Source organism: Colletes gigas, unplaced genomic scaffold (assembly GCF_013123115.1).
Source record: "Colletes gigas isolate AHSC1104 unplaced genomic scaffold, ASM1312311v1 Colletes_gigas_Sc00028, whole genome shotgun sequence".
Taxonomy (NCBI): Eukaryota; Metazoa; Arthropoda; class Insecta; order Hymenoptera; family Colletidae; genus Colletes; species Colletes gigas.
In genome coordinates, this window is record NW_025106657.1 from 1,689,390 (window position 1) to 1,704,546 (window position 15,157).

Consider the following 15,157-nt stretch of genomic DNA (forward strand, 5'->3'; position numbering starts at 1 on the left):
TCCGACTATTGCATATTATTTTGGTCGAATTTTTTTTTTTAAGGCAACCTTTCCAATATTGTCATAATTATGGTTGTATTTTATTGTAACAACAATAATGTTACAATCTCGAAGTATTGCATATTTTTTGGTCAAGTATTTTTTTTTAAATGCAAGCTTTCCAATATTATCATAACTATGGTTGTATTTTATTATAACAACAATAATGTTACAATCTCGAAGTATTGCATATTATTTTGGTCAAAAATTTTTTTTTAAACGTAAGCTTTTCAATATTACGTATCACAACTGTGGTTGTATTTTATTATGACCATGACAATTTTACAATTTCCAAGTATTGCATATTATTTTGCATTTTTTTTTTAACAGTAGAACTATCAAAAAGCAGTCAAAATGACCCATGTGTAATTTCTAATAAAACTTGTAAAAAATTTGTTGGATTGAATTTATGAATATTTACCGCGGTTTTCCATAAGAGACTGAGAACAAACACTTATTTCCATTGCATTATACAGGGTGTTCGGCCACCTCTAGCAAAAATTTTAATGAGCGATAGTAGAGGCCAAAATAAGACGAAAATCAAGAATACTAATTTGTTGATGGAAGCTTCGTTAAAAAGTTATTAACAATTAAATTCAAAAATTTCAAATCGTTCTGGAAAAATTATTTTCGGTTGCGGGGGTCAACTACAATCATTTTTGGTGAGTACACATACCTCCGAAATCCTATCTACTTTCGAGAAAAAAAATCGAGTAGGTGCTGAAATTTTTCGGCGAAAAAAAATTTTGTCAAATCGTTTTAAAAAAATTATTTTCGGTTGCGGGGATCAATTACAATCATTTTTTTTATCATTACACATACCTCCGAAATCGTACGCACTTTCGAGAAAAAAATTCCTTACTGAAAATCCAATTAGGTGCCTAAATTTTTCAACGGAGAAAAAAAATTGCAAATCGTTGTGGAAAAATTATTTTCGGTTGCGGGGGTCAATTACAATCAGTTTTTGTCATTAGACATACCCACGAAATCCTGCCCACTTTCGAGAAAAAAAATAGAGAAGGTGTGAAATTATTCGAGAAAATTAAAAAATTGCAAATCGTTGTGGAAAAATTATTTTCGGTTGTAGGGTTCAATTATAGTCATTTTTGGTGAATAGACATACCCCCGAAATCTTGCGCATTTTCGAGAAAAAAATTCAGTAAGAGCGGCACTTTAAACGTTAATAACTTTTTAACGAAGCTTCCACCAACAAATTAGTATTCTTGATTTTTGTCTTATTTTGGCCTCTACTATCGCTCATTAAAATTTTTGCTAGAGGTGGCCGAACACCCTGTATACTTCATCGTGTATTTCTTTTGGTACAAATAAATACACTATAATTGTCGATAATTCTACTGTTAAAGCAACTATTCGTGTATTACCACGAAGACAACGATCAAACTATAAATAACTTTCCCGTGATTAGAAAAACAATTTAGTATACCGTAACGGTAAAACGTTGAAATGCCATTTTTTATATTATTTGGAAACCGAGTAGAATGTGTTATTGGATGAGTATTTATTAGATCATTAGTTCGATCGATTTCCACTGATAGAAAATCCTTCTGGAAAATAAAATATATTTATTTGATAGTAATTAAAATTTGCTTAACGATTGTTCGTCTATTACCACGAAGACGTCGATCAAACTATAAATAACTTTCCCTTGATTAGAAAAACAATTTAGTATACCGTAATGGTAAAACGGTGAAATGCCATTTTTTATATTATTTGGAAACCGAGTAGAATGTGTTATTGGATGAGTATTTATTAGATCATTAGTTCGATCGATTTCCACTGATAGAAAATCCTTCTGGAAAATAAAATATATTTATTTGATAGTAATTAAAATTTGCTTAACGATTGTTCGTCTATTACCACGAAGACGACGAGCAAACTATAAATAACTTTCCCGTGATTAGAAAAACAATTTAGTATACTGTAACGGTAAAATGGTGAAATACCATTTTTTATATCATTTGGAAACCGAGTAGAATTTGCCAGAATGATAGTTTTCGTTTATTTAATATTTGGTTAATACGCTTGGTTTCCTTGGCACCATTCGACGCGGAGCCCTGAACGGAATCGATAGCCGGATCACGGTCCCGTTCGACGGTTCTAGTCACGGGGCCACGAGCGTGAAGCAGACCTTATGCAATAATTTTTCCTACAAATCGAGGTGCAACAAATGTAGGAGCCCCGTGCCTGTTCCCTGGCAAATAATGAGGCCAGTGAAAGGCCAGAAAGAACCCCGACGTAAGGGCCGATCGCGGTAGTCACGTTTGCCGAACATGTGATCGGACCTTTTTTCCCCCTCCTCTCCTCTGTTTCTGCACCATGACTGGTTTCGCAGATTTTGTGTCAGCAAATCGCATGACTTTCTCGACGATGGTTTAATCGGCCAATGGGCCGAGGCCGTTTGAGAAATGCGCTTTTGCAATTACGTGCAGCGTTATGCAGCCGCTTACCAGGGAAGTGAACATAACAGAAGGGTCTGGTAAGACGCATGACACAGTTTAGGCGAACACGTCTCTCGCGGAGGAGGTAGACTCGTTTCGTTGCATTCGGTCTTATGTATATTGGTCGGTGGAGATAAAATTTTATTTACTACACGTTTACCGTTATCCTACTGTTGGTTTTGGAATTTTTTTTCTCTTTTAGAATTCACCTGCGTCGAATTTAAACGCGAAAACTACGTCATGAACGTTTCAGGAATGCAAGTCTCATCGGACTCTGAAGTTTCCTTGTTCTTTCATGGAGACTTTTGGAATTTGAAATGTATTTCCAAACGATTAGATCGAAATTTCGAATATTCTTTTTGTATAATATCATCATAATTGATATACTATTTATACATGTATAATACATAAATTACATGAATTAGATCATCGAGATTAAAATATCTTCTAAACTAATGGTTTTTCAACATAAATAGCTAAATATTTTTTTATGGAATCCATTAGCATAATTAAAAATGAAATGCACTTTTGCAATTACGCGCAGCGTTATGCAGTCGCTAGGGGGAAGTGAACATAACAGAAGGGTCTGGTTAGACGCATGACACGGTTTAGGCGAACACGTCTCCCGTGGAGGAGGTAGATTCGTGTCGTTGCAATAGGTCTGCACCGTCACATACTGTGATGCAACGCCTGATCTATTAATTTGTATTGCAAACTATTAGAAAAGGTTCAGAACAACGGAAAATACTTCCTTAAATTTATTTTATATACTCTAATGATTATGATATCTATCAAAAGCATTCCAATATTATCACAAGTGTGGTTGTATTTTATCATAATCATGACAATTTCTCAATTTCCAAGTATTGCTTATTATATTAGTTGAATTTTTGTCTTTTTAAAGCAAGTTTTCCAATATTATTTTAACTGTGGTTGTATTTTATTGTAACAAGAATAATGATACAGTTTCCAAATATTGCATCTTATATTGGTCGAATTTTTATTTAAAGCAAGCTTTCCAATATTACTTTAACAAAAAATTATTTTTGGTTGCGGGGGTCAATTACAATCATTTTTGGTAAATACACATACCTCCAAAATCCTACCCAGTCTCGAGAAAAAAATTCGTTACCGGAAATATAATGTCTGATCATGAATGAATGATTCCTCTGAAATTTCATGTGTTCCAAATCGTTCTAAAAAAATTATTTTTAGTTGCAGCAGTCGATTACAATCATTTTTGGTGCATAGACATACCCTCGAAATCCTCCGCACTTTCGAGAAAAAAATTCCTAAACGAAAATATAATGATGTATGGCCAGAAATGTACCCCGGAAATTTCTTGCAAATCTTTAAAATATCATAAGTCCTGAATGGATTGGACGATTTTAATGTTTCAAAATGCAAATGATGCGTATTTTAGTGAAGAATATGTAGAAAATCCAAAAATAATCGAAATATTGATCCTTGATCTCGCAAAATGATGAAAACCCCATAAAAATGGTCCAATTTTCAAACAGCCATAACTTCGACAATAGTGAATATATTTCAATGAAACTTTTGTCTGAAGTAGAGTTTATAGGTACCTACAAAAAAGTATTAGACAACTTTTCCACAGGACGTCAAATAAAATTACTAAAAATCAAAAACGAATTTTTAAGAAAAATCGACCCGGGCGTAGTGCTGAAATCTTTTGGTGAAAAAAAAAATTTCAAATCGTTCTGGAAAAATTATTTTCGGTTGTGGGGGTCAATTACAATCATTTTTGGTCATTAGACATACCCTTGAAATTTTACCCATTTTCGAGAAAAAAATTCAAGGTGTGAAATTTTTCGACAAAATTAAAAAATTTAAAATCGTTCTAAAAAAATTCTTTTCAGTTGCAGGGGTCAATTACAATCATTTTTGGTGAAGAGCCACACTCCCGAAATCCTATCCATTTTCGAGAAAAAAATTTAGTACGGGCGGAACTTTAAACGTTAATAACTTTTTAACGAAGCCTCAATCAACAAATTGGTATTCTTGATTTTCGTCCTACTTTGGCCTCTAGATTCTCCTATTACAATTTTTCCCAGGGGTGGCCGAACATCCTGTATAGTTTACACTTATAGATTAAAATCGAGCACTCTCCACAGGGTGTTTCAGTACATCGTGGTGCAACCGACAGAGGGCTGATTCTACGTCAAAAAATGAGTCAGAAATTTGAAATAAATTTTTTTCATACGGGACTTTGTTTTCGAGAAAATCAAGTTTGAAGATTCGTGGGGCACACGTGCAATAAAACACGAATTAGATATCAGTATAAGTAGAAATAGTAAATAATGAACAGACGCGTATCCCACAAATTACTATATTTTAATAGTGTATTCTACACTTAATATTGAACACAATTTATTTATTTGGAAGTTGAAAACCATACATTGAATACTAGCGCAACTTACGTCTTTCTAATTAAAAACAATATTAATTTATAATAAACACAGTTTCAATTAGTGACTCATCAACGATGTTTGTTTTGAAGATATCATTCTATATTTGGAGATATTAATGGTTAAATATTTGAACAATTTGAAAAGTCCAAAGCAATTCTGCTGTAAACAATGAATTATTACTAGACTGCGGATGTTTATGCATTTATGGGAAATTTTAATCCTCAAAAAACTACAGAATGCATTTAATATGCAAAAATATAAGAAATACTTAAAGTAAGATACGAATTATTATATTTAGGGGGCTTCCATTTCATTAATTTTATTAATAAAAATATGAATTTGCATAAAGATCCGCAGTCTAATTATTACATTGTCTTAGAAAATTCATTTGTTAACCTACAAGATGTTCCCGTTTTAAAATTATTCTCTAAAACCAATACTGGATCACGTATTTTCAGTTATTTGGTTAAATTTGTTTTTGAACTTTGATAAATGAAAATTGTTTAAGTAACAAATAATTGAAACATTAACTCTTTCTCCTATGTAGGACTCAGTTGTCATCTCAAATAGTTGTGTTTAATGTCGTTTGATTTGTCTTATATTTGAATTTTTCGTTATTTTTCTTAAAAAAATTCAATTGGTTCTACTATTTACTATTCAGTTTATCATTTCTCCAATGTTCTGTGATGTTTTTTGAAGAATTAATTACTTGAAGAAATACATGATGGCCAATTTAGTTTTCTCCTTACCAATTCTTAAATATACTTTATTTTCCACATATGATTGAACATCTGTGAAATGATCCAAATTCAGAAACTTTCTGTATAGAGATACTCATATGCATGACGTATGTATTGCATAAAAGCTAAGCCAGTGCAGGAGGGCAATTAACGTGACTGGATAAGCATATATAGTAGTTTCGTCAAATTATGGTCAGACATTATGGACGCTTTTCTACTAGAAAGCCCGAGAGAATGCTCTTGGATCATTAATGGGGCTGTAACATATTCTCAAATTCTCAACACATTTGCAATTGACATTTTAGTCCCAAAACATTAGTAACATTAATAATATTTATAATTATAACAACATTAATAAAGTTTGATGGCTGTTTAATTACATTTATATTTTCCCTTATTGTAATAATGAAATGTTAATTTACAATAATAAATTTAATATAAATGAAGCAATGTGCAATAACTTGGAATAATATGCTTTACCCATTATTTAAGCCTGCCTCTCAGGCTTTATTCCCTTTTTTTTCCTTGCACTTTATTGCAATTAAGCCATACTGCACAATCTTTATATTTTTCATTCGAACGTTGAATAATTATATCTAACCTTTCTAAGTCGTTTCTTGTCTAAATGTTGCTGATCGGACGAAAATCAATTTCAAGTGTCTAGTATAAAGACTGAACGACGTAATATTGTCTCAACTATATTATATTAAAAATACTAACTAAATAATTATGAGATGTTGACATCATAATGTTACGAGTTGTAAGATTGGCTCGAACGAAATATAATGTCCATAAGACCACAAAGAGCCAACAGTGAATTAATGTTCCATATTTATCGTATGTTTCAGCAGTGACAGCTCAATCTCGAGAAACAGCAACCATTCCGCAAGTAGCGGTTATTGCGGACGGCGTCCTTCGACATTTGGATCCAGGTAACACATCGTTCAAATTACCTTCAAATTACCTATCGCCGATCACTCGAGAAAAGGGGCACACTTGTCGCGAGAAAAGCAATCGCGATGCTGGTTGATTATTGCGTGCAAAGCCTTCCTCGACTTTCCCTCGGCAGAGTAAAAGTTCGCGTTGATCATCGCCAACGAGCGAATCCAACAACACAAATAATTGACGATTTAATTACGACTTCGATTGTAGAAAATAAGAGCAAGGAATCCAGTGGAAAGTTACTTTGTCTCTGCTGTCGACTAGCTTTACGTAAGGGGCAACTAAGAAAGAGTTCCCGATCACGTTTTTGTCGCATAACATTCAGAAAAGATAGATAAGACTATTTAATATCATAAGTAGACTGTGGGAAAAGTTTAATTCGAATAATAGATAATCGACAAAACCAACGTATAATAATTTATTCGACCGAACAGTTGAATTTGTGTCTGTTTGTTGGAAACGGATAAACGTTTATCTGTTAATCGTTATTCGAAATTTATATCGAAAAATAAGAATTTTGCCCATCTCGAGGAGATAATAAAAAAAAGGCAATGTAATAACTGTAATAACAGTGGATCGACATTGCACGTTAACGTGAACTAGTCAAGCGAAACGTAGTCTCCAATAGAAGAGAAAGAACGTTATAATTTGCATAACGAGTCAACAACGATAACAGAACTATAATAGAGGGCTCACCTGAGATTACTTCTGCATATAATTACGATCAATTTTTAGAAACGGTTACGTAAGACTTACTCCATTCAGATTACGATCGGTGAATGCTTTTCTTCACGGTCGGTCATCGAAGGAATTTTTATCTTTCTCTTTGTGCTTAAGGAGTTACGTCACTATACCAGTGACAAAACAAACGGTATATTTACGAGTTTTGTACGATAATCTTACATTATGAATGTTGAATTCTGCATTAGATATAAAATATAAGATATGGTGAGATCAGTATTTGGGTAAAATGTAATTTTGCAATAAGACACAATTGCAGAAACGAAAATAAACATTTGATTGATATAAGGCGTTAAGATATCTCGAAATCTACCCAATCGATTACTTTGAAATTTTATAGATATCTTTACTATAACATTTACTCAAGAATGACGTAGCCATTTTTTAAAAATCTTAATTATTTTGGAAAACATACAAATTTTTCGTCCAAATTCGACTTTTCAAATACAAATAGTTGCCATTTTGACAATTTTCACAAAAACCAAATTTTTCGAACGTCAATCCCTAGAGAATATTGTGGGATCGGGAAGATAATGACTCCGCTCTGTTCCGTTCCGCACAATTTTATTGTTGCTGTCGTACAACGACGTGACTCGTGGTGCGGGTTACGCTCGACTCTCTGGTACGATCATCGCCACCGTACCAAGAGGCCTTCAAAAACAAAAGACGGTCAGAGACGACGACAACGGCTTTTCGGCTCACGCGGCTCTGGTCGTCTCGTGTGCAACCATCGTCTCGTGTGCAACCATCGTCTCGTGTGCAACCATACATTGTAGCGGCTTCGAACGGCTAAGGCGTATGTGGTGCCTTGGCCGCCACACTACCCCCCTGCCAGTAATTGGCACAATTACGAAAAATTGACCGACTACATTACCACTACCATTTACTCTATTATATAAAATACGTTATCCTAACTAAGATTTACATTACAGTATTTGAACAGAGTTGAAAAAAAAAGGAATTTACATGGAGTTTAATATATAATACGTAATACCTAAAAATACATGAAAGTACATAAAAGTGATGGAAAAAAATAAATGGTATATGATACTTATTATAATAATGCGCAAGCCTTAAGTACTACCGCGTAATTTGAAATCGCTCGGGAAAACGTACGCGTCTACCTGAACGCGTGACACGTTGTTGTATAACCGGCGCATTGTCAGGTACGTTTGTTTGTGTGACCGGCTGATTTTCTATGCTCACGGGATCCGGTCTGTTTTCTGCTAGCATATAAGCAGGCTTTAGCCTTTCAATTGATATATTTATTTCCTTACCTCTAATGTTTATTGTAAATGTTTTTTCGCCTCGGCGCACTACGGCGTATGGACCTTCATAAGCGGGTTGTAAAATAGTTTTGGCTGAATCTGTTCGGATGAAAACATGTGTTGAACTGCTAAGATCTTTGAAAACGAATGTACGATTAACGGAATGGCGTGATGCATTAGAGGGACTCAATTTAGAAAAATGGTTGCGTAGTCTATTAGTAAAATCGGAAGCATTTTCTGTGCTTTCCGCTGAATGCGAAGACAAGAACTCTCCCGGTAATCTTAATGGCTCGCCATAAACTAATTCCGCTGAGGTAGCGCCGAGGTCTTCTTTCCAGGCGGAACGAATACCGAGTAGAACCGTCGGAAGTATTTCTGTCCACTTGTCGGATCCGTGGCACCTTATAGCCGACTTGAGCTGTCGGTGAAAACGCTCTACCATCCCATTGGCCGCTGGGTGATACGCCGTTGTGCGAAGGCGTGTGGATCCAATTAAATTGTTCAGCGCAAAAAATAATTTGGATTCGAATTGCCTACCCTGATCGGTGGTAATCCGTACGGGAGCACCAAACCGCGCTACCCAACCGTCATAAAAGGTTCGAGCTACGGTTTGGGCCTCCTGATCGACCATGGGGAAGGCTTCCGGCCACCGCGTATATCTGTCTACACAGGTCAGACAATACCTGAAACCTTCGGACACCGGTAAAATTACTATGTCTAAATGAATGTGTTCGAATCGCGCAGAAGGTTTAACAAATGTAGCCAATGGTGCAGTCACATGACGGGGAATTTTTGATCTTTGGCACGGTATACAGCAACGTGTCCACGTGCGAACATCTCTTTTAATCGACGGCCAAACATAACGTTGCGTTATGAGCTTGATCGTCGCGTTAATACCTGGATGTGATAATACATGTAACATATTAAAAACTGCGCGTCGGAAAGGAGGGGTGACATAAGGTCTTACATTCTTAGTCGAAATATCGCAAAAAATTTCGGAAGACGTGCCAGGCAACGAGACTTTACGTAATCGCAGGCTAGATTCGCTATTCAACAACCGCTGCAACTCCTCATCCTGGGCTTGCGATTTTGCCAATTCTTCGAAATTAATCGAGTGGTTAACCGTTTCCACTCTGGACAGTGCATCGGCAACGACGTTGTCTTTACCGGAAATATGTTGAATATCTGTAGAGAATTGCGCAATGTAATCTAGGTATCGGAATTGTCGAGGAGAGCATTTATCTAATTTCTGTTTGAAAGCGAAAGTTATGGGTTTATGGTCTGTAAAAATCGTGAAATGTCTGCCTTCGAGCATATGTTTGAAATGTTTTATTGCTAAATAGATAGAAAGTAGTTCCCGGTCGTAAGCTGAATACTTCTTTTCGGCAGATCCTAATTTCTTAGAAAAGAATGCTAATGGTTGTCGTTCGTTGCCGACGTACTGATGTAAAACAGCTCCTACGGTGTAATCAGAAGCATCGCAGGTAACCGACAACGGAGCGTTGACCGCAGGATGAGAAAGCAGGGTTGCGTTTGCTAAACTATTTTTAGTATTTTCGAAAGCCTGACGCGCTTCCGAAGTCCAGGCTATCGGGGTCTTGCCCTTTAAATTGCCGGCTAGAAGATCGTTCAAGGGTGCTTGAAAGCGAGCGGCATCCAGGATAAAACGGCGGTAAAAATTAAGCATTCCCAAGTACTGCCTCAAATCCTTCGCGTTTTTCGGAAGGGGAAATGACTTTATGGCTTGTACCTTGCCGGGCAAAGGTTGAGTGCCGCTTTCATTTACCCGATAGCCTAGAAATTTAACTTCTTCCTGTCCGAACGTGCATTTATTCGGATTAACAACAATGCCATAATCTTTTAATCGTTTAAATAATAATTCTAAATGGCGCAGGTGATCGGCTTGGGATTCTGAGGCGACCAAAATGTCGTCTATATACGCGTAACAAAAATCGAAACCGCGTAAAATTTCGTCGATAAAGCGCTGAAATGTTTGCGCGGCATTTCGTAACCCGAACGACATGTACGGGAATTCAAAAAGCCCGAACGGCGTTGTAATGGCCGTTTTTCCGACGTCTTCCGACGCAACCGGAATCTGATTATAAGCTCGGACGAGATCTATTGTGGAAAATACCTTTTTGCCACTCAGTTGTTGCGCAAAATCCTCAATGTGACGCACGGGGTATCGGTCGGGAATTGTCCGTGCGTTTAACGCTCTATAGTCACCGCAAGGCCTCCAAGCTTCTTCGCCCTTCTTCGGAACCATATGAAGGGGTGCTGACCACGCGCTCTTCGAAGGACAAGCGATGCCCATCTTCACCATCGCGTCGAACTCCTTCTGGGCAGCCCTGAGCCGGTCCGGTGCAAGCCGCCGCGGCTTGCTGGAAACGGGTGGTCCAGGGGTTGTCTCGATGTAATGCACCGTTTGGTGCGTAGTCCTCATCGGGGTGCCGCTAGGCCGTGTAAGTTCCGGCATCTGCATCAGGAGCTGGTGGTAAACGGTAGTCCCTGCTACTGTCTTCACCGACGGCGTTTCATCCTCGGCTCGTGTTCCGCGGACCGTTAACGACGTGGTCCGATCGACGAGGCGACGATTGCGGATGTCCACCATAAGATCGAAGTGATCGAGAAAGTCTACCCCGATTATGGGTTTTGTAACATCCGCAACCACGAATCGCCACACGAAATCCCGTCGTAGGCCGAGGTGCAGGTTTAACGACACTGTCCCGTAGGTGTTAATTACACTCCCATTCGCCGCCGCCAGCTGGTACTCCGATCTTTCTCGCAATCCGCCTAGCAGGCGGCGCGGAAAAACGCACAAATCGGCCCCGGTATCCACTAAAAATTCCGTCTTCGAGCTGTTGTCTAAGATGAAGAGGCGGCGTGATGCTGGATTTGTGTCGCTGGCCGCCATCAACGACTCCCCAGGTCGTTTCCCTGATCCGTGGCGTTCCAATTGCACGGTGCAACGCACCTCTGCGCGGCCGGACCGAACCGCCAATGGTACCAGCATTTCCCTTGATGGTCCATTTGTCCTCCCGCGGGCCGCTCTCGCGATCGCGATAGAGATCGTCTGCGGTAGCGCGAGTTTGGATGATTTCGGTGGGTCCACCTGCGACGGGAAGATTGCCCCTGGTCCACCAAGGATTCACGGATGGCAGAAATTTCCTGCCTCAAGGAAAGAGCCAATTGTGACATCTTAATGTTTAACATGGCCTCGATGCTCGGGCCCGGCGGGGGTATTTGGCAGGATGCAGATACGCTCGTAATCGCGGCCTCCGTGACGTGTACCCGCGGTGTCATCGTATCCGCGACAGCGTCTGCCAACTCTGCTACCTTATCCAGCGGGGTGTCCCGCTGCGTGGATAAAATCACCTGCATATTAGCAGGTAGTCGGCCCATCCAAAGCGTCCGCAATACACCGTCCGAAAAAGCCGTACCGGCCAATCCGTGCAGGTGACGAAGAAATTGGGACGGTTTTCTGTCCCCGATTTCCTCGTGTTCCAATAACCGTCGCGTTTTCTGTTCCTGCGAAGCACTAAGCCGGCGAATAAACTCATTTTTGAGCGTCGTGTACGGATCCGTGGCCGGAGGATTCATGATAATGTCTCTTACTTCCGCGGCGTGTCGCGCACTTAACGCGCCGAGAATGTACCCGAATTTCGTGGTCTCCGACGTTACATTGGATACCTCAAAACTTCTCTCTACCATTGAAAACCACATCTCCGGGTCTCCCGGACAAAACTCGGGTATTCGTACAGCGACGCGATCAACTGCCAACGGCACACTCGCGGATGTCCCTGCGTTAACGTTAGGGTCAGTCATTTTACCAGTCTTGGTCACAAAAAAAAATAGTTTCACCGCACACACACACCGCGCTTACTATTTGTCAGACCGTGTCCTTTTCTTATGTCCTTAACACTATACACTTATTTCTCTACCCTAACTAATATTGTCCGTATACGAAAAATGTCCAAATTTTCTTAAAAAAACTTTACTTGCGCGGCGAGATCACGTCGGGGTCACCAATGTGGGATCGGGAAGATAATGACTCCGCTCTGTTCCGTTCCGCACAATTTTATTGTTGCTGTCGTACAACGACGTGACTCGTGGTGCGGGTTACGCTCGACTCTCTGGTACGATCATCGCCACCGTACCAAGAGGCCTTCAAAAACAAAAGACGGTCAGAGACGACGACAACGGCTTTTCGGCTCACGCGGCTCTGGTCGTCTCGTGTGCAACCATCGTCTCGTGTGCAACCATCGTCTCGTGTGCAACCATACATTGTAGCGGCTTCGAACGGCTAAGGCGTATGTGGTGCCTTGGCCGCCACAATATATTACGGTTTTAAGCACTTTTTGAATTTTTGCTTCAGCAGATCTCGTTTGGCTTGAATTTTCATTGTTCTGCAGAAATCTGTGATAAGGCTGAGTCTCCAATTTGATATTACGTGAAGAAAATTGTCAAAAAATAAAGTAAAATTACTCATTATTTATTAGATTTAAGGTTAATAAAGATCAACACTTTTTTACTCGAAACTTGATATTCTTCCATATTTTGGTATAAAAAGTACAGTATTTCATTTAGAAAAACAAAGTTGACCTTTGAATTTCCGAGACACCTTCATTTATAAAAAATACAAATGCACTATATAGTGTACACCTTCAAACCATGCAACTTTTTTGTATAAAATTTTTTTGGGCAACGCATACTTTGGGAGCTATAGTGGTTCACAAGTTGCACAGACCACCCTGTATACAGGGTGTTCGGCCACCCCTGGGAAAAATTTTAATGGGAGATTCTAGAGGCTAAAATAAGACGAAAATCAAGAATATCAATTTGTTGATTGAGGATTCGTTAAAAAGTTATTGAAAAATTAAATTGAAAAATTTCAAATCATTCTGAAAAAATTATTTTTAGTTGCAGCGGTCGATAATAATCATTTTTGGTGAATAGACATACTCTCGAAATCTTATGCACTTTCGAGAAAAAAATTCCTTATCTATAATGTCTGACTATGAATGAATGATTCCCTTCAAATTTCATGTGTTTCAAATCGTTCTGAAAAAATTATTTTTAATTGCGGAGGTTGATTACAATCATTTTTGGTCAATAGTCATACGCCCCAAATCAAACGCACTTTCGAGAAAAAAATTCAGGAAGGTGGACTTTTTTGGCGAAATTAAAAAATTTCAAATCGTTCTGAAAAAATTATTTTTAATTGTGGGGGTTGATTACAATTATTTTTGGTCAATAGATATACCCCCGAAATCCTACGCAATTTCGAGAAAACAATTCCTAATCGAAAATATAATGAATGGCTTCCTCGAAATTTCATGCAAATGTTTAAAATACCATAACTTCTGAACGGATTGGAGTATTTTAATGTTTCAAACGGCAAACAACGCGTATTTTGGTGAAGATTAGGTAGAAATTCTAAAAATATTCGAAAAGTTGTTCCTTCACCCCGTAAAATGAGAAAAACCCCATAAAAATGGTCCAATATTCAAACAGCCATAACTCCTACAATAGTGAATATATTTCAATGAAACTTTTTTCCGAAATAGAGCTCATGGATACCTACAAAAAAGTCTTAGACAACATTTCCGTAGAGTGGAAAACAAATTGATTAAAAATGAGAAACGAATTTTTAAGAAAAATCGACAGGGGTGCCTAAATTTTTCGGCGAAAAAAACAATTTCAAATCGTTCTAAAAAAAATATTTATGGCTTCAGGGGGCAATTACAAACATTTTTAGTGAATAGACATGCCCCCGAAATCCTACACACTTTCGAGAAAAAAATTCCTTACCGAAAATATAATGTCTGACCATGAATGAATGATTCCCCTCAAATTTTATGTCTTCCAAATCGTTCTGAAAAAAATATTTTTGGCTTTAAGGGCCAATTACAATCATTTTTCGTCAATAGACATAACCCCTGAAATCCTACCTACTTCCTAGAAAAAAATTCGAGAATGTGTAAAATGTTTCGACATAAATTAAAAAATCTCAAATCGTTCTGGAAAAACTATTTTCTGTTATGGAGGTCAATCACAATCATTTTTGGTGAATAGACATACCCCCGAAATCCTGCACATTTTCGAGAAAAAAATTCAGTACGGGCGGAACTTTAAACGTTAATAACTTTTTAACGAAGACTCCATCAAAATTGGTATTCTTGATTTTTGTCTTATTTTGGCCTCTAGAATTCCCCATTAAAATTTTTCCCAGGGCTGGCCGAGCACCCTATATACAGGGTGAGGTACGATTTTTCAGCCCTTTTCGATGGTCTGACAACAAAATATTTCCTATCGAAGTTAATCAGTATTTAATTGATAAGAAATTGCAGCTGCTTAAATTTAAAAACAAATTGATTTTCAATAAAGAATTAAGATCACTGTTATATATTTAAATGGAATGAAGTATTTTTAACTTCATAGTATCGTAGGAGACGTCTAGACGAATTCAGTGACCTGCTAGACTATGGCCTTCAGATTGAAAGAAAAATTGCCATAAATCGATTGCCACAATACAT

At 37.9% G+C, this 15,157-nt stretch overlaps 1 protein-coding gene across 5 annotated transcripts in view; it reads left to right on the plus strand.

The window, feature by feature from the left end:
• The window catches only part of LOC122401814 (period circadian protein), a 63,483-nt gene that overhangs the window by 11,575 nt on the left and 36,751 nt on the right, over positions 1–15,157 (plus strand). For all 5 annotated transcript variants that reach the window (XM_043404181.1, XM_043404182.1, XM_043404184.1 and 2 more), the window contains exon 2: positions 6,519–6,602. In XM_043404181.1, coding sequence (XP_043260116.1) covers positions 6,519–6,602 — 84 coding nt within the window. The remainder of the gene's footprint in view (positions 1–6,518; positions 6,603–15,157) is intronic.